General features: G+C 39.0%; 1 protein-coding gene across 2 annotated transcripts in view; it reads right to left on the minus strand.

The window, feature by feature from the left end:
* The window catches only part of ACBD5 (acyl-CoA binding domain containing 5), a 31,243-nt gene extending 9,268 nt beyond the window's left edge, over positions 1-21,975 (minus strand). Inside the window, exons 1-9 of one of the 2 annotated variants that reach the window (XM_062569003.1) lie at positions 21,890-21,975; positions 21,529-21,693; positions 19,241-19,361; positions 17,686-17,758; positions 13,894-14,005; positions 13,739-13,771; positions 3,479-3,616; positions 2,501-2,701; positions 1,690-1,796 (exon numbers count right to left, since the gene is read on the minus strand). In XM_062569003.1, coding sequence (XP_062424987.1) covers positions 1,690-1,796; positions 2,501-2,701; positions 3,479-3,616; positions 13,739-13,771; positions 13,894-14,005; positions 17,686-17,758; positions 19,241-19,361; positions 21,529-21,604 — 861 coding nt within the window. In that variant the 5' untranslated portion in view covers positions 21,605-21,693; positions 21,890-21,975. The remainder of the gene's footprint in view (positions 1-1,689; positions 1,797-2,500; positions 2,702-3,478; positions 3,617-13,738; positions 13,772-13,893; positions 14,006-17,685; positions 17,759-19,240; positions 19,362-21,528; positions 21,694-21,889) is intronic. The other variant, XM_062569004.1, reaches the window with a different exon arrangement.
* Between the last annotated feature and the right edge of the window lie 4,128 nt (positions 21,976-26,103).

Here is a 26,103-nt window from a genome sequence, read left to right on the forward strand (position 1 = left end):
TTGGACATTGAAAAGATCTGAAAACATTCACTTTTTCCTTGTAAGACTGGCTTGACCTCACAGAGGGTGAAAAGGTATCCTAACTCAGATTGGTGAGCCACATCGTCAGAAGTCACATGGTATTACTTGAGCAGGCAGTGTACACTGACGGCAGGTTGTTCAAACTTGTTCAAAACTACCTGGCTGTACCTGCACCTTTCAAATACATAAAAATATATAAAAATAAATAAAGGTCATAACAGTCTCCTATCAATTTTTATCTTTCAAAGTCTGTAGTATGTAGGAAGATATTAAAAATGGATGGTATACACATATTGATAAGGTCACGATTACATGTTCCAGAACAAAATTGCCTTAAGACAGTACCAGCTCCAATCTATTCAGTACAATGACAAGCATTTGCACAACCACATGGTGAAGCAAACCGGGGACTTGAGCTAGCTGAAGAATAACTCCATGAGAAAGCCAAAAATAGCCAAAGGAAGGGGTAAAGGAATGGAAACTGCTGCCAAAATCCTGTTTGTCAAATAGCACTTCATAAACCCACATGACCAGAGGTTAAGAAATTGCATTTGCTACATTTTTTGCAATAAAAATACAGCTTAATTTTTTCACAGATTTTTTTTTTCTATTTTGAATTAGACAACCTGTGGTTGTACCTGAACATTTGTAATTTTGTTCAAGACTGAATCTTTTCTCACACAGGTTGGGAAAGCTGACAAATTTTCTGCTTACCTCAATTAAAGAGTCTCAAACAAGCTCAAAAGATACAGAAGACAATTGGGAAATCACCTACGTAAGTGCCTGCAGCATTTCTATCAAATCACCTTTTCCCAACATGCTTCACTACTGGCTAAAATTCTGATGTACTAAAAGGAATTCTCTAGATCCTCAGGAAGCAGTTGAACAAGAGAATGGTACAATATTACAGTACTCATCAGGCCTTCTGAGCCCACACATCATTCACATACTATTTCCCAGAATCAGGAAAAAAATAGATACTTGCATACGATCAACAAAGTGCATGTTTAAAAACTAGACCTCCTTCAGCATCCCAAGCAAGTAAGCCAACTAAGATCACAGTTAATAAAACAGATAGGAGCACAAATTCAGCCAAACTTAAGCCAGCAGAGCTGGTGTCCACCCTTCATATCAAGGTTAGACGTATCTTAGAGCTGAAGAAGGCCGCTGGAAATTATCATCATTTCCCTTTCTTCAGACCTAGGCTACTTTCCATCCACCTACTTAGGCTTACTCTCTATTCATGCTAAGAAACAAACGCAGGATTCATGAGGCTGGAAGAAACGAGTGCAAAAAGAATTGCAAAAACAATCCACTGCTTCTTTGGGATAGCTGGATCTGGTCCCTACATATGTTGTGAGACCCTAAATCCACTCGTGCACGTTATCTCTTAGTTCTTTTGTTCTGTTATTTTTGGCACATTTTCCCCTATGAAATGATTGTGAATGTGAATGATTGGAGGGCAAAAATTTCAAGGCTTTTAGATCAGTGACAACCAAATTGTAAAAGACTGACAATAAAAAGAACAAGAATGGTTGCTTGAACAGGAGAGGTATACATGAGTTACTTCATTCACCTCTGCATGTCCCAGTTCATTTAACGGACAGGAACATATTTAAAGATCAACTTACCAATTTCAGAATGTTACTAGAAACACTAAGCTCTTACCTCTTCTAGTCCAAGTTGCTCCATAGAGTCACAATAAACTTCACTGTCTGAATCACTAGTTAAGTGAGGAGTTCCTGAGATCTCTTCAGTATTCTCTTCATTTGCACCTGTGTGTAAAAGAGGTATGCACACACGCTTTCTAAATAAGCCAATTCTAGCAAAGAATGAAGCAATGAGTTAAAATATCTAAATGAGTTTCAACTCTTGCCCCTTTCATCTACTTTTATCATTCTAAAATTATATTAGGAATAAAGAGGTTATATTAATACAAAAATTATATAAAACTTTTACTAAGGGGAAAACTAAACCTCATGTTGATGTTTGTTTTAAAGAAGAAAAATTTACTTCTACCTTGCTTATTCTGCTTTCCTTCCTAATCTCAGTACAGAGTAGTTTTCCTTAAGTTATCAATTAGTTCTAAAATGACTTTCACAAACTAGGCATTTATAGTATGTTCAAATTTGGGAATGACAAATACAGATATTAGTGATTTTCATCTCATTACAGACTAGCTTTCAAATGCAAATAGTATTTGCATGTTTAACATAATGATTTTAGAATAAAGCAATTGCATTTGTGTGTGTTTGACCTCCCTCTCTTTGAATTAATCTCTTCTTTTTAAAAAACACCTATTTTAAAACTTTATTTTATATTGCTCTCGCATTTGATTAATATTTGAGTATTCTTCAGTATTCTATAAATAGAAGACATGGCTGCTTGTGTCTGAATTCCAGGATTAAGCTTTAAACAGAAGCAATATTTTCCAAGCAAAACATACAAGAATTATAACATAGTCTTGCAAGGACAATACCTTGGTGAGCAGTGTTATTAGCTAGTTCTAGGCTTTGCTCTGTTTTCTTTATTTCTTCCTCCACATTCAAGCCATTCAGGGCAGATTTTGTCTGGGTGCCATTCTGCATATCTGGGATAACGCTTTCTTTGTAGCAGTCACTAGTGACAATGCTTTCCAAATCCTTAGCAGCTGCTGAGTCTGGCTTCACATTCTTATACTCTGTAAAAGAACAAGAAAATGCTGCAAATAGAAAAGTAGGTGCCTAACAGCTCAAAACATATTTCTTCATGCATCTAACTTTCTAATGGGCTATATGTTTAATGTATCTGCAGAACAAAATATAAAAGTTCAACTAGATTCTGTCATAGGGACAGTTTTGTTTTTGTAAAAATTGTAAATATATTTTTTTATTTTGCAAATGAGAGAATGATATTTAAACCTAAATAAGCAAATCCACTGCATGTCTCACTGATAAAGAACTACCACAATATCCTTAGAGGGAAAAAAAACTGCACAGAATTCTAAAAGCATAATTTCATTTCCTTTCTATTCAAGACTGGTATTTTCTCAAAACTAAGTAAAAAACTAAGCAAAAACTAAGCAAATCTCACCAAAAGTTCTGTTTTATTTTCTCTGAAGAAATGTGATTTTTCATTCTCCTGCTTCATCCCATGCATCCATTCATAACTTCTACAAACAACTGGCAACAAACCCCAAAACAATACAGGGTATGCTGTAGTCTTTGAGCTAACATACTAACAGAACTTCCCACATGAATCAGAATTTTTCTGTATGAGACAGGTCACAAATTTGTCCTAGTCTTTTAACATAGGCTGAGATGTTGCCATATTTCAAACTCATCTATTTATATAAATTTACAAATGTATTTATATAAAATTCTCCTAAAGAAGTATGGTATTCATGATTCATTGGGATTTTCTGCTACTTAGATGAATGAGTTTCAAAGAAACAATGGTCCAAGTCTAGAAAACATACCCTTTCCATTTAGCTGTAGTTCTTTCTCCTCCTCTTCACGAAGCCCTTCTTCTTCTGATTCTGCTCCACTATCACTACTTTCAGCTTTCCCATTCACAGCCTTTATATTTGGAGTGGAAGTCATGACATTACTAAGGTCTAAGCAAACATTCAAACGGGACAAAAAGATATTCTTAAATTAAACCCAAAAAGGTACAACCCCCTATGCCCAAAGTACTAGTCAGTAGTTCGGTGAAAGTATTTCTGTATTAGAAAATATACCAAATAATGCCATCCTTAATTCTGTAAGATCTTCCTCAATTATTTTTAATGTTTCTCTTTTATGGCTCACCACAAAATGCCTAACTACTGGCAAACAGATCCCCAGTGTTTCTGAGGAAGCCACGAGAAAGGGAGCAGGTTGATTTCACTACAAAGTCCCAGATTAAGACTATTACCTATATTTATAGCAAAGTCGCATTAATATTTTACCTAGGATTGATGTGGCCATTTTCTTTTAAACTTAGGATTCAACATTTATATAGAATGTTCCCTTTTGGGCTGAAATGCTTCAAAACTGCTCTAAACTCAAAGGTGAATTTTGAAACATTCTATTCAATTATGTGAGTAACAGGAGTCTGAGGAGGGGAAACATAACATCCCATGCATTCTTCTCCTGCAGCAATTTAAGCAGACACAAAACGTGGTAACAGGATTTAAGTTTATACAGATCTTCATCTGGAAAAGTATATACAAAAATAAATGTACATGCACAGATTTCAGTGCAAATAAGATGAAATATATAAACTGAGCCTTTGTTTGCATGTCTAATTACATAAATATTTTTAAAAACCTAGTTTCCTTGAAATAATCATTTAAGACGACACAAAGCAACTGCTAAATCTGTGTTTTCCATTTCTGTGATCACTTCAACAATCGCATATTACAGCAAACACAATTATTCACTGTACAAAGAATTATAAGGTAAAGTTTTTTTAAAAACTACTGAAAATTTAAAGGACAATTCTATCACTACAAGAAAAAAATGTTTATATACATACTGATGATTATTTGAACCTTGTACATTAGCACAGAGTGACTAATGTACAAACACGACACAGTTACAGTGGGATACTTGCACATTTTACTTCTTGGCTACAAGGCTGAACTCTGCCCATTTTAATTCTCATCACAGCATTCCATTTGCATAATTTTTACATTACCTTGTCAGAACCTCCAAAGATTAATTCTTACATTTAGGCTTCCCATTAAATAGCAAAATAATACTCAATTACAATGGAGTTGCTAAATCAGCTCTGCTACTTTCTTTGCTACATGGAAATTTAGTGTTAAGGGTTTTCTACTTGCAATGAAGAGGCAAGCTTCCTTCCCACATTCTCCTAGTTTCAAGGCTTACCCATACTGCTTAAAAAAAAAAAAAAAAAAAAAACCCCACAAACAAAAAAAATCCCACCTACACAAAATAACTATTTTCTCCATAGACCTAATTAATGTTACACATCTGGATCACCTTAGTTTTACTGTGAGATAGGGTCTACGGGTACTCTGCATCACTGTTTAAGATTGATTTAATTTAACTTTTATCTCATTTTTTTTAAAAAAAGAATGTTTCTTTGTTGAGAAGAGAGATCCAGTAAAACCTATGGTCTATTTTGAAGACTCTAAGAACATAAGTAATTACATATAGCCATTTCCTCCTCATTGAAGAACACTTCTGACTTGCAAGGAAATTTTTTTCACAAAAGAAAAACTCTAACATATTCCCACTATATTTCTCAGAAGCACATTTCATTTATTGTGACACTCAATTCTACAGCTCTTTCTCCAAGAAGCAGCAGTTAAGTTCTCACAGTACAAACATTAGGCACAGTCTCAGCTCTCTTGGAAGGGAAAGGCAGGCATCACTTTTCCCTTTGAAACAAAAAAATTGGGGGAACAACCTAACTGACATACCCAATCATGTGGGAGTAAACAGGAAAGACAAGACCAGAACATCTCCTTACTCCACCCAAGATAGTATAAAAAGCCTTACACCATAAGCTTATTTCTTAAGACTTACTTCACTTTTTGAAATGAGGTCTTTGAACATTCAAATATGTTCTCTCTTAATTTCAGCAAGGAGAGTATTCACATGGGGAAACTTCTGAGTAATATATTACATATATTTAAGCAAGAGTTTGAGCTGAGGAAAGCTACCAAGATTAACAGATTTATGGTAGAGTGCTATGGAACACCTGAACAACTAAAATCCATTAGGACCTAGGTTCATATTTCTTCTGTGGTCATTCTTGGTACCAGCACTCCTGAGGACCACCATAAAGAGGCATCATTTTGATGCCGACTCTGAAAAGCACAACATACTGCAGAGTCCCAGCTGTGCTGAAATAGCACACTTGACTTTGCACTTTTCCTCAGAACTCTTAAACATCCCCATCAGCTCCAAACCCAATTATTTCTACTACATTGTAATAGCAGTTTGCTGGCATCTTCACTTTATTCTGAGTAAAGCTAAGAAACCAGCAATAATGACAATACTGTGGTGATAGGGTGAAGACTTGCGTATCACTGAGCAGTGCTACTAGAGGTGACTTTTCTAATCCTTATGCCATAGAGATTAACAGCTGCTCTCTGAGGAATGTGTCTTTTAAGATGAATGGTAAGAGTCAAGAAAACTTTTAAAACTGTATTTGCTTTCTGCTAATTTTCTTCCTCCTATTCTGGTTACCCACTTTGAATGCAGGCAAATTTTAGTAACTGTTTCTATTGCTCAAATACTTCTGGTTAAGAGGTACAGAATACTTCTTGGTTTATTATTTAGTATCTCAGTGCAAAAGTGAGATTTGGAAACTGATTTGGAGAACTCAGCCACAAATCAAAGTTGTACTGCTCTGTAGCACCACAAGGAGCTACGTTCTACTGTAAAAGCCTGGATTTTTCAAAAATATTGTATAGTAAGAGTATAAGTATAATATAAGAATATTGTATAGTAAGTAACAGTGACAATATACAAAAAGAAGGAAAAAGGGTTTCAACAAAAAACAGGAGACAGAATAGGCAGATGCAAGAGGGGAGATGCAAAGTTTTTCTAAAAGATACACTAAATGTTATTTTCTTGTATCAGCTATATTAAGAGATTTCTGAGAGCAATACTAAATATACTTCTTCAAGGCTGCACTATAATTATTCTCCATGGCTAGTATAATAGGGCCAAGTTTCATAAAGGCAGATAGATAGATATAGATATACAGATTTCTAACTCCCCATAAATTTCAGTGTGAGTTTTGTTCCCCAGTTGGGAGTTAAGAGCTGAGCTGAGCTGCCCCAGCTAAGTTCAAGAGTCATTTTATAAAGAAATCCTAGTAGGCTGCTTCTGTTCACAAGCTATCCTCTCATTTTCACATCTCCCAAACACCTTTTATTTTTTCTTTCTTCTTAACAGGTACATAAATCTTACACAAAGTTAACAAGCATTGCTGGAGCCCTACTGATAGCTGATTGAGCACAACACTCACGCGAGCCATGCAACCTCTTCCATTCTCTGCAAATACCAGTCATCAGGAAACGGACTACGGCAGCAGGTGAAACACACCATGAACAACTTAACTGGCTGTGTAGGCCCTCATCCTTTAAAGAAAACTGTGATTATGTGCTCTTGTGGAAGGCTGTAACTTTCTCATCTGCTTGATAGAAACAAAATCTTAGCTCACAAAAGGTTTCTTGTGACCTGAAGTCATACCATTTTATGGAGAGATCTCTTTACACTCCTATGTTTAAGTAGTCTCAAGCTCCGTCAACATTTGTGTCAAGTCTCAGAGACCTATACATTGTACAAAGTTGTTTTAGATAACTAGAATTTTTCTTGCCATCAGAGCCTCATGCTTCACGCTCATCACTGATAAAAGGTAGGTTCCCTCTTTCCATTCCAAGTTTATGTAACTACGTTCTGCCATTTCAAATTTTTAGTTAGGCCGCCTCCTTTTCCAAACTGATGTATCCCAATACTGCAACGAGTGATCACTTCTCACGGGAGAGCACATGTCAAGATTTAGTTAAGATTTAGAAATCCTTTTGATATTTGTCCTTTTACATTGGCATTCCAGCCAAAAGGCTCTTTGAACAGCCTACAGAACAGGAACTACTATAGATTTGCCATCAGAACTAAGGCTATGAGCAATATTTCAGTACGTGGTTCAGTGTATTAGAACACACATGCATCCTTCCTCAGCTACAGCTACGCTGCCTGCATTAGGCTACACTCAGCTTGCATCCTTATGCACAACTACTACATCTTCCAATCTGGGTCTGCTTAAATACTAAATTTTTCAATAAACAATAGATCTCTGCTTGCCCAGCTTGTTTTGACTAAACCTCACAAAGGAGCACTCGTGAGCAGCTTGGAGGGCAGGCTGCAGAAAGTGATGCCTTCCGAAAGTTTCATTTGTTTGTTCTGAGAGGAAAGAGAAAAGAAGGGAGCACATGCAATCATCTGGGATCAATAAGCTCTTCAGCTAGAAGAGCAAGAGTTTCTATATCCTCATTTCCTTCCACTCTTTTTAATACACCACACTACAAAGAAAAATTATAGGGGCCCAGCCTGCCCTGTAACATCTGTTCTGCAGAACAAAAATGAGCTGCCACCACAAATAAAGTAAGCCAAGACAGAGAAATACAAAATTCTTTATAGTTACTACTGCTTTATCACTTTTCATTTCAAATGCATTAAGTTCACTGAAAAATGCATCCCATAAGCGCACAGATCTTGGCAGTCAGATTTTCCTCTATTCACTGTTTTACCTTTCCTGTTGCTTAATCTTCCTAAACTTCACTACAACACAGAAAAAGAAGCCTATCTCCTTGATTCTTTCTTTTGTTTGTTTGTTTAAATACACTCCAAAACCTTGTTTTGTCCACATTTCTCTACATTAACACAATAACTTGGGGATTACGAATGAACACAAAGAATGGCGGCAGATTATGTGTTTTTCCTCCAACTACTCCAGGCCTACCAGTTGAAGGAGCTTTTACAGCACCCATGTTAAACACAGTCTCACAGGTAACATACACAATTGCTCTTTCATACATCTTTGAAGCTAAGATTAGAGTTAGGATTTTTGCTAGAATGATGTTATGTTGTGCATAAAGCACAAACCTATGCTGGTTGGCCACTTTTCTGAGAACTATCGAGACACAACTACCTCCACCCATTCTTCCCCAGCCTCCCATGCCTGTGCTCACTTTTTCATCATTATAGAACACAGCTGTGAGAAAGCTGGATTTCAGTTCTCTGATCACAAGATCTTAACTACAAGTTAGACTTCCAAAATACGAAAGACCTACATTTTATAGTAAGTGGATACATCCACTAGTCTTTTATTACTAGGACCTGGAGAACTTTTGATAACCCATTTTCCCCTTTGCAGGCCGAACTGTTATCTGGCCAGAGAAAGAACCCAGGTCCAATAACCAATCATGAACAAAAGCTGGTACTGATGACTCATTGCAGTACGAAACAGAAGACAGGCTTTTCTTTTCAAGAAAAGAAACCTCTCCCAGTGCTTCCTCTCTGGAGGAGCTAATCTTTACTCTTGTATTTTAATATTTGGATACTCTGCTGCTCACCCTGTAGTGATGTTTTCTCTACTATTACTGTAGGAAAGAGAGAGGGAGTCATTGATTTTTGCAGATTTTATCTAGACGCTCTGTCCTAATTTCTACCATTGGTAGGCAGCGTGGCACAAACCCATCAGTGCAAAGGTGAATCCCAGATAAAGGAGGCTCAGATCTGGACTGGAAAGCCTGAAGGAGGTATGTATTGCAGCAGTACACGCCACAGCTTGTTGAGGCACTGATCCACACCTTGGCGAGACTTGCCCCTGATTTTTGGCACTTGCTGGCCCAGCTCTTAATCCCTTAATAGCCCCATCCCACAGAGAGCACTACCTAGAACATTTCAGATGCTTCTAGAACTGAGGCAGTAACTACAATGTTCGTAAAATAAAAGCCACACTAGACGCCCTGAATATATTCAGTAACCTTGATTATAGCTGTTAGGCTTTGACAGAAAACTAAAAAATAATTTCCCCCATCCACCCAGCAGCTTCTCCTCCCTCACCCTTGCCCTGCCTCAATGCACCTCTTTGCTATGGTGCAGTCACCCATATAACATCCTACTAAAGCACAGCAGTTCCAGGGTAACAAGGATTGCAATAGTTTTTCCCCTTCTTACAGAGCCTTAGAGATTCACAGCTACAAAGTTCCTTATAAATCCTGGTGAGAAAAGGGGGAAGGAGAAGGAAGGAAATCAGTTTAGCAAGTTATCTTTGAAGGTAAACAAATGAAATAAGCCGAGCCTATAAAGCAAATGCAGAGGGTGTTTCACAAACAAACAAACAAGACAACGCCCCCACGCAGACAGAAACAGCATGCCAGCTCCATTACGAAGAAAAGCTGCTGAAAATACTGAGAAGCTCTTTGAGAAAATGTAACTATTTGAAAAGAGAAACTAGTCACAAGCAATCTTCAGTAGCGTGATTTGAAGTAAATCACACTTAAGAGCAAGTGTTAACTGGAAAGAAATTATTAAGAATAGATTCACTCCCCACCCCCCCCAAGTGAAATCCAAGATTGGATTCCAAGCTTGCCTACATCCTACACTAACTACTGCCTTTGAAATAGAAATGTTTGCAAGTATTTGCCTGTTCTAAAGAGTGCAAACCTCAGTGAACATAGTCATTAAAATGTAGCTTCCATATTCAATACAGGAAGGCACTGAGGAAATAGATAAATGGACTTTAACTGCATCCTGACAGTCCATCTGCCCTGTAAAAGAGGGAAAGGAACAGGACATCTCCATTCAAGGCCTTTTCTGCCTGCGAGCCATGCTGACTTCAGCAAGCTGCTACTGAAGCAGTGCCCTGTATGAGCTCCCAGGACTACAAGCTGCACTGCAATCAGTGCTGCCCGAAACCAGCATACACTGCACTGCAAGCACGAGTCATCTTGCTTCAACAGGACTTATATTGGTGCAGTTGCAATATAGCCGGGAGCAAAGCTGTGGGAGAGAAAGACTCAGCAGGACAACAGTTAACAGTATTACAATACTGGAACTTCCCACAACTACTGCAGTGCCTAACGTGCATCATTGCTGGAGATAATATCTGATCTGCATAGAGGTTCACAAGGAGCACTACTCAGCATAAAGGCACAGGGTCATCTTTATTTAGTAGCATTTTAATGCAGATTAAATATGTTGTCATGAAGGGGAAAAAAAAGAGTACACAGAATAACAAAGGATGTGTGGACAATTTCTGGATACCTTGTTTAGTCTTTGAGGTATCTTAGAATTGGCTTGTCAGCTAGCCTCCTCCCCCCCAATTTATTCACATTTGTGATAAAGACAGCATTCACAGACATTCTCATGGAAACATTCATGGAGATGAGCTGGCTTTGAAACTGTGGATACTTTTCATCCAGTATCAGATCACTTGGTTGTGCCAGTTCTAGACCACCTTCAGCTTCTTCAGGTATAATAAAACAAGAAATGAAGTCTTCTAAAGCTTGAACATTCCTTCTCAAAGTTTATAATTCACTGAACAAATGTGTTTTGAAGTTTCTTGGTCCTTTAAGCATAAAGTTGGCCATAACATTTCTTTTGCATTTATTAAATGTGTAAAAAGTTAAAAGGCTGCTCTTCTAAAGCACTAATATTCCAGGTAGGTACAGAGACCAGTCACTATCTTACCCAGCATTCCTCCCTTCAGTCCTACAGCACCTGCAAATAAAAAGGTCCTTCTCTAACACTGCAACACTGTTACTCATTCTCTTCTGCAGTCCTAAGACTGCTAAGGGTCCAGTTTCTTTTCTGATGCCTAGTACTTTCGGTACCTGAAAATAATCTGTCAATAATATTTTCTCTATAAAGAAGTACTTCGTACCTGTCAAAAAGAAACTACTGACTGCACAGCTAAGGCTTCTCACAAACAGCTGCAGTCTGAACTTGCACACTGCATTCAGGTTATATGCTTTTGGAATACCTTAGATTTGCTTAGAACTAGGAATTTGTCCTAGCTGTCCATTAGTGGATGTTACCAACAACTTTGAATTGGCATGTTAGGCTTCAGTGCTCCTCATCAAGGTGAGCCACAAGCTCTATTGCGTCAAGTGCTATAATGGCCCATATTCAGCATTTTCAACAAAACCAGAAGGAACAGAAATTCAATTTTAAAAGGCTATAATTTCTTTACTGAGAGAGACCAATTAGCTAGAGGTGACATACCAGCCACAGCTGATGTACACTAATCTTCTGGACAATCTCTTCAACTAATTCAAGGATACTGTTGATGCGCTTTTGAGGAAGCTGCATACAATTCTTAATCAGATAATCTTCATACAGATAAAAATCCAATGTAGAAGAATGGAAGGTGAACTCAAAACAGAATGGGCCAGAAGATTGGCGAGTACAATATGAAAGTACGAGGCTTGAGAGAAGGGGCCCAATTTTATTCCATAAAAGAAGCTACACAGAGCAGGCAGAGAGAAAGGGCACAGAGGGAAGAATGGAGGCACTAACACAATCAAGAAATAACTACGTGTCAATTTTTAGAGTATTGTCATCAGTGTCTACACCATCTCGAACAGAACTATGTTACTTTGAGCAACTTAGTTCTATTCCTTAATGCATATCTGGAAAAGTGAAGGTAATGATGTTTCCATACTTCTATAAGATATTTTCAGATCACTGTAAGACCTGTATTATAAATACTAGTGATTTCAGCTTCACTTTTATTCAGGGTCAGTAAGACAGGTGACAAAATTTAAAAATTTTAAATGCAACAGTGAAGTTTAACATACTACCACAATGGGGTTTTGTGATAATTCTGTCAAAACTCATTGTGGCAGTCAGATGTTGCAGCTATAAAGTGCTTGCAGGACATGTCACTAGATCTGCTGTAACACTAACAGAGGATGAAACTGAAATTTACTATTCCATATTAGTTTTCCACTCAGACTGTCTTATGTTTAGGCTCTCTCTTTAAACTATGTTTCAATAACAAATTTAAAATACTTTTCTAACTTCTGCTATTCTCTGTCTAGATATTTTTTTGGAAGTAGCTTTTAGCGGTGTCTATGACACAGCAAGTAGAAGTAAATTCTTATTATACAGATCACTGACCCGAATCTATTGATACTCTTACAATCTTGCCTGTCAATCCAGCTGTCCAGCAATCTCATTAAGTCTCAGACATGAAGAATACATGATTTTAGTTGAGGAAAAAAGGGTCATGATGCTTTCAAAACTGCTATCATCTTTCCTCATAGGCAATGGGAAACTATTTCCATATCTCTCTGAAATTGGATGCCAAAAGTGAAATCAAAACCACATTTAAGATGGGGGGAAAAAAAGCCACATACAAAAGGCATCTTAACCAGCTGATTGCTACTTCTTAAACACATACTAAACCAATGGTTTGGTTTCTAAAGCCATTACACATTTTAGCTCCTTGTGCTTCGGTATCTCTAGCTAAGTTTTAAGCCAGATTTGAACAACTATAAACCTTACATTATAATCTTACACACCCATTACCTGTAATGTAATAACTGTAATTATCAAAACATTTTCACAATGGTATTGCTAAATAAAAACCACCACATTGATTTTTAATGCAGCTATGATACCACTAGGTTTGCCACTTGTCAGAGATTTTAAACATATAAATAGACACTCCCTTCTTGAACCTGAGCCTTTGACAGCTTCAGTTGAAACTTTCACAAAACCACCTTATTATTCTGTATGTATCAGAGAAACTATGAGTAGAAAAAAAATTGAGTGATATTCTTTTTTCCACTAATTCAGATCAGATGGCAGAGCTGGATTACTAACTGCAATGTGCATCTTGACAATGCAGAGTTACATCAAAATGCAGCAACACAGATTTCAAATAGTTGCTCCTTTTGTTCAAGGAGAGGCAAGAGTCTCAGGTTTTTTTGTTTGTTTTTAATTCCTTTTTTTTTAAGCAGTTCAGAAAACATGTACATAAGGACTAAATATGTAGCTAGAGCTTTCTGGGAGTTGCTTTGCTTTGTACTCCCTCTTTCCCTGCTTCCCCCCACCCCCCCCCCCAAAAAAAAAAAAAAAAAAAAAAAAAAAAAAAAAACAGCCTAATGAGGTGGCAAGCCCAGGAGTCACAAGCATTAGCAGGAAGTTACTACACCACCTAAACAATGGAAAAGTCAGATTTACATATAATTCATTATTCCTACCTTCCAAATATTTAGAGACTTTCTCCACTCGAACTGCCGTATGGTAAGGAATAAATAGAAAAACACAATGTTTAGCTTTAAAATCATTTATAGAAAACAAGCCCCCCAAAAAATCTGGAGTTGTGATTATTACAAAGGAAGTTATTTGTCCGAACCTGAGGTTAGGTCAGATCCTCTTTTCTTTTTATCTTCTACTATTTCATAGAACGGGCCTATTACTTGTAGTAACTCTTCAACTTTGTCCGTCATTGGCATACTCTCAAGAATCTGCACAAGTCCAAAATACGAAGCATCTCATTAAACAGCATTTCACCAATTCATTCACTTCAACTGATTTCACAAATTTCTAGTCACTGTAAAATTTAGTAATATTTCACTAAGTCTCTTAACACATTATTCTGAAACTTTAAGAAAACAATATACACAAGCCTTATTTACCAAATAAGAACCTTCACTAGCCGCAGTATTTTTTTTTCAGAGAAAAGACAGGAGAGCTAATATTTGCCCTCATTAAACAGAAACTTCACATCCATTATTTCACCAATTTTAAACTATAATCCAAAGTTTGATAGATTCCTCTGATCTGATGAATTTCTTTTACAGACAACCTTCCCATAGATAAAATGAAACCGAAAGGCCTGTCGGATCCTTCTTATTTGTCAAACCCTACCATTTTTGACGGCACATAAGGACCAAATCAAGAAGGGCCCTACTGAGTCCATCTAACTCACCAGCTGTGAGTTATAGTATAATCCACATAGCAGGCAAAATGTAAAACAAAGAATAAACTCCAAACAAAAGATCACACAAAGGAAAAGAGCAGCGCAAAGTAGGGACAGTGCATAGACACACTTAAAAGAGCAAACTAGATCTAAATTCTGCTCTTGAAATGACTTGGAGCTCTTCTTTTGATTAAGAAAAATTTTAATTTACCAAACCAATACCTTTGATTATCTATTAGGAATACTCACTCTTGCATCTAAAGTACATTAGACAGAAGAGATGCACTTTTTAAGTAATATTATTGTTGTCCCATTCTAGTTTTTAATCATTTCAAACTGATAGCCTTGTTCCTCCTTCACTTACCCCCTTTTTTTTTGATTAAAAAATGCAATAACTGTAGGAAAGGATGCAGGTAGCAGCAAACTAACATCCACACTACATTAGCTACCCAAGAAGAGCTCCTGGAAAAGTAACAGAATGAGGTAAGAACTACAGAACACCCTGCTCAAATGAAAGCACCAAGCAGGTCACTAAGAAGCAATACTAAAAGCTACAGCATTACTTCACAAGGCAGGAGGTATATGCTGCTTAATAGATAAACAGGTCACTTGCAATTCAAAGATGTCAAGCAACAAAGTTCACAAAATCCAGTTTAATTGCCACTTCTCTGATCCATTTAGTGTACGCCTAGAAACAATTAATTCTGTATTTGTTAGAGGGAAATACAGTACTCAGATATGGAGCTGGAGATTAGCCATAATTTTTTTTTTCTCTAAAACACCTTCAATAGCACTGAAATAAACAAAAATCCTACTAGCATAACACACTTGTATTTATACCTATACCCTGCACTGTAAATATCTTACTTTAACAGAAACTGTATGCCAAGAGCTTAGTAACTGAAAGTACTTAGATGAGCAGGAAAGAAAACAAATATCCCAGAAAAAGTCAATTGCTTACACGTATAGCCACTGTACATAATATGCAATCTTAAATTTTAAGTGTAAAATCAGTTATTATGCATTCAGAATTACTGTTTTCTTCAGATGCCAGATAACTCATATATGAGGAGCTTTGCTTTAAATTAGAAACATCATACAGTGTTGATGTTTCTTATGCTAACATATCAGTATTTTATGACTCATTTCTAATATACAACAGGACAAAATAATATAACTGAAGTGTAAATAAGTAGTATTGGAATATAGAATTACAAAAATGCCCTTTCAAAGAGAAATTTACCTTAAACAAAATGTCTTGAACTCGGATTCATCCTAGCCAGGACTAGGATATATTTGCTCATCACCTACCAGCATATCAAAATCTCACCCAGACACATTTTCCCCTACAGCTAGTTTCTACCACTTAAGAAGAAAAGATGCCAAAAAGGTTACAATATATGCTCATGTGATTGGGTGATCTGATGCACATATAGCCCAGACACAATATGTAAGTGCCATGGACATGTCCTGGAAAAAAAAATAATAACTGGAAATATGACAGCCTTATATAGCCCTAAATACAATTTTGTGGTATGAATGTACAAATGGCTTTTTCAAACATGGGTACCTATACAGTCCTTATACAGCAACAATATAATATCCACAGCAATACCACAAAGATTAGTGCAATATATGCTGGTAACCACCCAATGGATCTATTTGAAATGCACCACATTCCAAACAGAATCAATTGGGTTAGAAAAGCTGAAGCTGGTATTTCAAAGGTGAGGACTGAGGCAGCATCATGCAGGGTAAACAGATTCTCAGTTTCAAAGCTGAGTGAGGCCAGATGTCATTTCCTCTCTAGTCCCTACATGTAAGATCTGTGAAGAGGTAGAATATTTGTGCTTTATTAGGGTTAAGTAAACTTCATCAGAGGAGACTTGCTCATTTCTTTCAGAATGCCAGACATTTTCCACTTAATTTTAGTGTTCATGATAGAAACAACTGAAGCATTGAACAGAACACTACTGAAATATCAAAACACTTTGTAAGAGTGGTATTATACAATAAACTAAAGTATATAAAAATCTTGCATTCCCCACTCAAAAGAAATTGTTAGAGTTTTGTGAGATTTTTGACCCAATGAAGATAAACAGAATTTGGTCTCCTGTGTTCCCAAAAGTCTTTTGTTTTTCTCATTTTAAAGCAGCTACAGTAACACCAGTACAAATTAAATCAACAAAAACTACGAAGGGGTGGAAGCAGCAGAGAAGAAACACTAGTTAAATTCCAGCTTCTGACCTAGTAAAAACGTAACGATTGGTACAACAAAAATTTAGTGTTCTAATAAATCTTTAGGGATATTAAGATACTGACCTAGGAGAAAAGCAAGTGTATTCAAGACTGAAGTTGATATTTTCTCTCCTTAATGCTAACCCTCATAATACATTAGAGTTATTTTTTTAATCTAGATGGACAGTAAATAATCTTTAAACTGGAAAGGCCACCTAGAAGAGCTGCAGCAAAAAGGACTGCAGTGAAACAAGTTAGTTAAGATTTCTGGTTTTTCATTAACTCCAAGTGTTTGTTTTAGTTAACTCTAACTCACGCTTAGCTTAGCAACTAAGAATGTTTACAAGTTACAGATTTATTCACAAAAAGACCAAAACCCAAATTACTCTGTTCTAAATATTTGACTCAAAATATAATATGCAAGGAATATTTTAATGACATGTACAGAAGACTCATGCTGAAGAGTTCTTCTTGAACATTCAAAGATGATTAAGTTTACATATCTGATTATACTTATCTCTCCAGTCATGCAAGCAAGGTTCTTGTTCAAAAACTATTTCTGGAGTGGTTTTCTCTTTCCCCATGCCCCCAAATAAGGACCTCTTACCTGCCTCATCTTCAAGAACAGAGGTATCTGCAGCAAATTTAGCTTTTATTCTTTTGTACTTTAAATTTCTCTGTTTCCCTATAGCCCCTTTTACCATGATTTCAATACCACACTTTCTTTAGCTGTTATTTAAGCTTCATGTCCCCAGAACTCTCACGTTTCTCTGAAAACAATCTAAATTCAATAGCTTTAGAGGGAAATACATAGTTTTCTTCTCCCCACATACAAAATAGCATAATACTGAAATTTAACAAGTTCACATATGGCATAAGAACTCACTTGGAGCTTTGATATGTGTCAGAACGAACCTCCTCATATTCACTAATTTATTCTGGGGACATTTACTTTAGAAGACACCTTCCACTCATTGATAAACTTACCTTTTTCATTTCTTCAACATATGCTATCATGGCTTCTTCTCTGGACATATCTCCCAAAGCACTCCAAGCATCCCTAGAAAAAAAAGCCACATAAGTCTTCAAATTTGCAAGGGCTATTTGAATTATTTTCAGCCTGGCCTTAAGTAGGTCAGTTATATAACACGTAAAGTTTCTCCGATACAAATAAAACATAACAACGGTTTGCAAAATTAAGTCCAACATACGATTTGTTAGGATAATCAAACAGTAGGACATCAATAAAGAAGTAACAAACCAAATGGCCTGCACACTGAACCGTTCCTCATTGATCAGCTATGATCTTATACTCAATAAATTGCTAAAGAGCCAGGAGCTTATGAGAGGCATATTTCCCTTTTTATTTAGATGAATTTTTTTAAGATACCCTGTTGAGGAAAACGCAGGCTCAAATACTTCAGATAATACTTACAAGTACTCATCAGTGTTTTAGAACGGGTTACCAAAAAGATGCAGTCTGTTGCACCTGAATTTAAGGATTGGGCACAATCCTTAGACAATTTAAGTGTAACAGGCACAATAGTCAAATCAGCCCTACTTACAACAGGAAGCACTGATGGCCTAAAAAGCTCCCCCTCGCTAATTCTGGAAGGTGAAAATCACAAACAAATTATTAATATCACAGAAAGAATCTGTCATAAAAAGGGCTGGAATGAAACATTTCTTTACTCAGTCTTGTACTTGATTTGACACTGTCCTTTCCCCTTGCAAGACTATTTCTCCCACGTACAGCAAAATCCGAAGGCTGGTGGCTCACATTTCAACTACAAGTAACTAGGTGAGTGGAAGCTTACAACCATACTCCTCTGGAAATACACTCTCCTCTCCCTCAGTTTGAAAAATAAAAAAAAATAAAATAAAAAAAAAGTAGTCTAAGGACTTATTAAGGATCCTAAAAGGCTGACCACATGGACAGAAATACTACTTGCTCTTTAAAATAAATTATAAAGATAAAAAATAAGCAAAATGTTGATATGGCTTTTCAAGTAGATCTTAGCAATTAGGTGATTCAGAAGTATTCCCAACATGAGTAAAACAGTAAAAATGTGAAGTCCTGCCATTGAGTAGACAAAGCAGAAAAATACATAAACCAGACCTCTGGCCTTAGAGGTTGAAAGCCATTAATACAAATTCAGTAAGCACCTATTTTCTTCAGGGTCACAATATACATGAAAACCAGAGAAAAGATAATTCTGGATGGACACTCCTCCACATCATACATTCTGCAGAGCACCTATACTTTGATTCTACAACGTGGGATAAACAGTGCAGAGGTAATATGATGGGTTTGCCCAAGAAGAACCTGTTCACTTGCAGAACATAAGGGAATGCTTTCACCTACAACTCTGAGAAGTTAAAAGTAATCTGAGCTAGAGAGTTGGAATACAAAGAAAAAATGTCCAACATCAAAGGACTGGAATATTTTTATTGAAAAAAAAAATCACTAACTCTTCCTCTGAGCACTACTCTCCTAAAAGTCATCTCTTAAAGCCTTAAAAAACAGTTCAGAAAAAATTACCATTTATATCTACCAATGGGATCCCAAAATCCAGGTCTTGGAATGTTACAGGGTCCTTGGGTTGCTTGCTTATAAAAACTATAGAACTTCAGCATCATTTCATTCGTTGGCTGGAATGAACCTAGTGAAAACATTTAAAAATACAATATAATTGGCATCAGTAATATTAACCAGTATGTTACAAGCTTAAGATTTCTGTGAAAAAATAGCTGGCATTTCTTTATGGCCTGATTCTCAGCAGTACAATTTAGAGTCAATGGAGAGTATCTTCATCCATCTTCAAGCAAACTTCCAAAATGTATTCTGTTAGTTGGACCACCTGGTACTGGTAAAACCCTTCTTGCACAAGCTGTGGCTGGTGAAGCTGATGTTCCACTCTATTATGCATCTGGGTCAGAGTTTGATGAAATGTTTGTTGGCGTAGGAGCTAGTCGCATCCGAAGCTTATTCAGTAAGTTAAATATGTGTTCTTAAAATTTTTATTATGAAAGGTAAAGTATTTAGTGGTGCTGTTCAGAAGTAGCTGGAGTATGTGCTTTGATTAGCTACAGTTTTAGTTACAGGAAAATAATGTCTGAGGCTAATAAATAAAATTTCCAAGTAAGCAGAAGAATCTCAGAATTCCATAAATAGCTGTTAACTGCAGAAACCTGGCTAGTAGTTACACTGAAATTGTAACAAGAATTATAACTACACTCCCATTGAGAATTAAAATTTTTGTTTAGAAGTGTAACGTTCCATAAACTAAATGAAATACTTTAAATGTAAGATAAAAAGAACATTAACCTTCTTAGTTCCCTGCCTTGCCCAAAGGGGGTTGGTCCACGGGGGTGTCTTAATGCCAGGGAGGTTACAGGAAATAGGTCAGCTCACAAACGTGATGGTCTAGCACAAACTGCTGCAGAACTGCATTTTTTTTTGCATTAGGAAGACTGTTGCCAGCAGGTCGAGGGAGGTGATCCTGCCCCTCTACTCAGCCCTGGGGAGGCCTCATCTCGAGTACTGTGTCCAGTTCTGGGCTCCCCAGGACAAGAGAGATGTGGAGCTACTGGAGAGAGTCCAGTGTAGGGCTACGCAGATGATCAGAGGGCTGGACCACCTGCCCTACGAGGAACGGCTGTGAGAGCTGGGCATGTTCAGCCCAGGGAAAGAGAGGACTGAGGGAGGGATCTTATCAATGTGTATAAGTACCTGAAGGGAGGGTGTCAAGGGGACGGTGACAAACTCTTTTCAGTTGTCCTGTGTGACAGGACAAGAGGCAATGGGCACAAACTGAACCACAGGAAGTTCTGCCTGAACATGAGGGGGAATTTCTTCACTGTGAGAGTGACGGAGCCCTGGACCAGGTTGCCCAGAGAGGTTGTGGAGTCTCCTTCTCTGGAGATCTTCAAGGCCCGCCTGGATGCAACCCTGTCTACCATGCTCTAGGTGACCCTGCTTGAGCAGGGAGGTTGGACTAGATGATCTCCAGAGGTTCCTTCCAACCTTACTGATTCTATGAATCAGACCCATTGAAAATATTTACCTTACAAATAGCAAGTGTCAGACTAAGTCTAAGGGACTGTAACCTTTTTAAAAAAAATAAAAAATGAGACTAAAATTAGAAGTAGACTAATAAGTAACAAAGAGCAAGCCTCCTTTCAATCAGTTTAAAGGGACAAATTCAGCTCTTAGTAAACAGTATGTCGCAAGCCATCTTACTGTTACAAGGAGCATCTTATTGCAAGACACCAGAATTCAGGGGAAAAAAAGTCAAAATATCCAGCAACCTTCTCCGTTGTTTTTGTTTACTTTGGGTATTCGACAGGAGTTTCAGTAACAGGTTCACTGTTTTTCCTGTTTTGTTTTCTCTTCTTCCTTTGTGGAATAAATATTTATAGACATAGGAAACGCAAACACAAAATTAGAACTGGCAGAGAATTCAGATCCATTAAACAAAATATTTTCGAGTTCTAGTCATTAAAAGAAGTTTGCAGTGGTTTTTATATTTGTACTACAGAAAAACACTTTTTTCTTGTACCGGAAATAAACAACGATGTCACTTATTAAGTGACCGGTTTATTACCCTTATCCAAAAGGCACACCGATTTTTCGTTGGACCGTTTTCTAAAACACTTTCTCCTCAGAAGACACGCGTGCTAAGGGGCCTCTGAGGCGCTCGCACCAGCCTGGGGGCCCGCGCAGCCCCCCGCACCGGCGCCCCCCGCAGCGCCGCGGCCCAGGCCGGCAGCGCACCTGCCGCGAGGGAGCCGCGCGCAGGGAGGGCGCCGCCGCCGCCCCGCACTCACCGTTTTTGGGCAGGCTCTGGATCACCTTCACGGCCGCCTCGAACCTGGTGGCGTGCACCGAGCCGGTCTCCGCCATGACCCCAGCGCGCGCCAGCCGCTGCTCGCCGTCCGCCGCCTCCCGCTCCGCCGCCGCGCCGCTTCCCTCGCCGCGGCGCCTCCAGCCGACTGCACGGGAGAGGGGCAGAGCTGGGCAGGGCAGGGCAGAGCCGGGCCGGGCGCCGCCACCCCGCGCCCCCTCGGCGGCGGGGCGGGCAGCCCGGCCCCCCGCGGCCGCGGCCGGCCCGCTCCCCCCCTGCGCGCCCCGCCAGCCCCGCGCCCTCCGGCGGCGCTCAGCCCCGCACGGCCCCCGGCCCGCCCCTACCTCGGCCCCGGCCTCAGGCGCCCATGTTGTGTCTCCCCACGGCCGCTCCCTTCCCCTCCCCGCGCCGCCCCGCGGCCTCCGGCGGCACGCCGGGAAGTGTAGTCCGCCCGGCGGCGCCTCGGCCCCCGCCGCGGCCGTGGACGTTTCCTCCCGCCGCCGCAAGTGCCCGTGGGGAAAGCGCTCCTCGCCGCAAGCCGCTCGGCGCCGTCGCAGGCCTGTGGCCCCCGCGGAGGGCCGCGCCGGGCGGGCAGGCCGCGGCGGGGGCGCAGCCTGCGGAGCTGCCGCGCTAATGGCGGCGGCGGCCGGTGCCGCGGCCGGGGACCGGCAGAAGCAGCTGTGCCCCTTGTTTCTGTGTTTACTCTTTCCCCGCTTGTTTCTTCTTCTTTGCCTCCGTCCTCTCCCCACCCTTTCTCTTCCCTACTGCGCATTGCCGCAGTCCGCCCGTCTGCGGGCCTCGGCGGTGCCTCGGAGCGAGCCCCGCTGCCCCGGCAGTCGGTCCGCGGCTGCCTCCATCCCGCAGCCCGGCTCCTGCGGCGTCCCCGTAAATACCCCATTTCTGTAACAGCTTTAATTACTTAATATTTTAGGGATTTATTAAATTTAGGAACGGGATTTTAGCAGTTATGACCCTGAGAGTAACTGTTTCCGCAGTATCTGGAGATGGGGGTGAATACATGACACCACAACCAGCTGGCTCAGTCGCTAAATGAATGGCCGTATTCAAAAGTGCTGCGCATCCAGCACTCTAGGAAATCAGACAAAAGTGTGCTAAAACAGCTACTTTTGTGACAAGTAGAATAATTTGCCCAGTGAGCAGTAGGATGAATTAATAGACCCTTTGAACAGAACTGAGTACAAAATCTTGGCACTCGGATTGGTTCATTTATCCGGTGCACAATATATATTTTAAAGTCCTCTTAAGGCAGTTGTGTGATCACACTATATGCCCTCTGGTGGGAAAGAAAAGCTCCACAGAGAGGGAATTACAGCAGATCAGCCCGTGCTCTGCTGAGCTAGCGCGTTCCACAAGGTCAGCGGCCAGCTGGCCGGAGGAGAGCTCCGCTGGAGACAAGCTTACGCTTCCAGAGGCATTCAAATAGGATTCCCCACAGTGGGCAAATGAAGGACCTGTGTTAGGAACATCACTACTCCACTCACATGAATGTTACTGATAGATTTCTCTGAATTTTTCATTCTGAGTGCTGTATTTTTAAACCTCTAGTGAGCTTTATACTAAGATCTATCCTTTTTTTTTTTTTTCTTTTATTTTTTTTCTTTTTTTTTAATCCATGAAGGTAGGAGGTAGGAATGACAGAAGCTCAGATCAAAGGGAACTGTTTGTGTGAAGATAAGCAGGTCTCTGTATAAATATGGACTCTTTGAGCATACAAGGAGTTAACTGCAAAAGAAAGGAAAATGAAGGGCCTCTTGTGAGGCCAGCTGATGTGCAAATTCCGTTTACCTGAGAAAATCTATAATGCCATTTGCCTTTTAATTGATTTAAGAGAAATGCTGTCTGCATTTTTTATAATGAATGTTCACAGACTTTCAGGGGAAATAAGCTTTAAAAGAGATGCAGATGACAACCTATTTAATGGCTGTGTGCAACAACACAAGCTGCCATCTTTGCACTGAAGATGTGTGAGAGTGTGCAATCTGCAGATCCCGCAGTAGAAGTAACCCCAAATAATCATCATCATGCCCTGAGACAAGGCTGAAATAATAAATGAAAGCAAATTATAAGCACTGGTGAGTCTGTGAGAACATACCATAAATGACTGGTTAGTTAAATGCTCATATGTATTACTAATTAGCATTGCCGTTAGCTTCCTCCATGTATACATACTGCATTCTCATTGTAGCGACTTCCACGTAAGGTTAACTGTGAAACATGGAGTTTATGCAGATATAAAGAATGCCCATCATCTACTAATCATCCAAGAGCAGATCTGCAGCTTGATCTGAATGAAGCTGAGGATCTAGACTCCATTATGAGGAACAAAATTATGGGATGTTTCCCTGTTGTCTGCTGGGTACCTATTGGGAATGACTACGTGGTTAGAAAATCTAACGATAATCCAAATGAATTGGGCTGTGTTTCTATTACTCTGCAACAGCAGCCTCCCAAGCAGTTCAAGCAGCAAATACGACCATCTCTTATTCTTTTTTTTAGACCCAGTATATGTGAAGCTACATGTTTGGAACTGTGCTCGAGAGATTGACTGATGTCTAGTATCTGAGGTGTCAGAGAGGAAGGGACCATGATACTAGGCTAAGAGTTTGGTTTGGCAGTGAGCATGAATGAGGACCAAGAAACAAACCTTCTGCATAATGTAATGCAATACTTGATAATGTCTGAGTGTTTTGCTCTCTACTGTCCTTCTCTTCAGGTGGCATTTCACAGACTGTGGAGAGCCAGCATTCCTAATGCTGTTCCGAGGCAAATAAAATTTGGATGGAAGAGTGCTGTCATAGTGCCTGAACATAGACAAAATAGGTAGACAAGTGTGATGCTGACTGTCCTTCACAGACAGATTGGGCACGGTTATAGGGCCCCCATGGAGTTATGGCACAGGATGGTCTGTCAAATCTGGTGTGCTGAGCTGCCTTACAATCCTCATTTAGTGCAGTCTGTAAGGTGTCACTGTGCCTGCATGTTCTTCTCATCTGCATCCCAAGTCTGACCTAGTTTTCTAGCAGTTGCTTCCGGTGGCAATCTACCAGTCCAGCTTGAAGAGCACCTTCATTTAACTTGAGAAGCAAAGGAGTCAGTTAAATTATGCAAGTAAAAAGCAGAAACTGGAACCAATTATGCCTATCGCTCCCTCAAGGGTCTGAATCATAGCAGTGTATTTTACAGAAATATTTTAAAGTGGCTCTTAAGAAAGTAGATCATACTCTCATACACATTAGGAGCAAGTTCTGTAAACTACCAGATCCAAGAGCATGTAATTTTAGCAAAGCTTACTTTTTGAAGTATGTAATCCATCAGGGACAGAGAATTAATTATTTAAAACCTAATAGTCATAATTATGAAGAACTAAATTAGCATTACAATTTCTAAGTCAAGTCTACATGCTGATGAAGAATGGAAAGGTGTTGCTTATGAAGGACAGAGCTTTTCAGAAGGAGTAGTTTTCTACATTGTTCACAGTAGAAAGGCTAAATGTATCAGTTGACATTTACTTACAGGATTTTTTTAATAAAATGATGAGAGATATATATGTGAGAATCGATAACTCTGGAGAAAGAGAACTGTTTGTCTATCGTGAATATGGCAAAGACAGCAGTTAAAGCTTGTCCATCTATGTAGGCTGATCCCTATTCTTCAGGAAAAGCCCTTTGGGTGAGAGACTAGTTTGAAAGAAGCAAGAATGGCTTTTGGACGGAAGTTTTCCTGTGAGGTTCAGATACACCCCTTAATAGTCTGCCTAGAAAAAAATGATTCATTTCACAGTTAGGGAATAAGTAATGGAATTATTCTGAACCATTATTAACTGTGTCTGCTTTGCCTAAGGATTACAATCCCTGTCAGGGGGTTAAACTTAGTATATCCAATTTCACATCTCTTCAAGCTGTTCGATTCAGATATCTCCGATTCTCAAGAGTCACTGTTGTGAGCTGTGTTTTTGGTTCCCACCACCTCCCCATTCCTCAAGTATTTCAAAAAAAAAAAAAAATTAAATAAATAACAAAAGTGTCTGGTCAGATCTGTTTCATAAAACAGTCTTTGAAAGAGCAAACTATAATCATACTTTCAAAGGTATCTAGCAGCATTTGACTTTTCATTGAACTAGTATTTGTGAAGTCAAAACACCTTATAGTTTATATCTTTGAATGTCTAAAGTATAATGCAGTGCCATATTGTATCTTAAGCCCCTCTTTTTTTCCTTCAAGCCTACTTTTCGTTTCTTTTATGAAATTTTTAATAAAGTTCACTTTTCCTTGTTGCCTCAAGGTATTATTCTTGTAGAGCCAGCAGATTGTTATAACAGAATTGTTCAGATTTAGCATATTCTAGAAAGAATGTTAAAAAATATCCTGCTCCCTTACACAGCCATGAATCAAGCTTTAAAAGTACATAGTTTCATCTTGGACCAATGACAAACTGTGTCTTATTATAAGTAACAGTAGCAGACATTCATAACAAATATTCTTTTCCCTTCAGTAAGAGATCCAATATCTGGAGGTCAAATTGTGCTGTTCATTACAGT

Source organism: Rhea pennata, chromosome 2, assembly GCF_028389875.1.
Source record: "Rhea pennata isolate bPtePen1 chromosome 2, bPtePen1.pri, whole genome shotgun sequence".
Classification (NCBI taxonomy): Eukaryota; Metazoa; Chordata; class Aves; order Rheiformes; family Rheidae; genus Rhea; species Rhea pennata.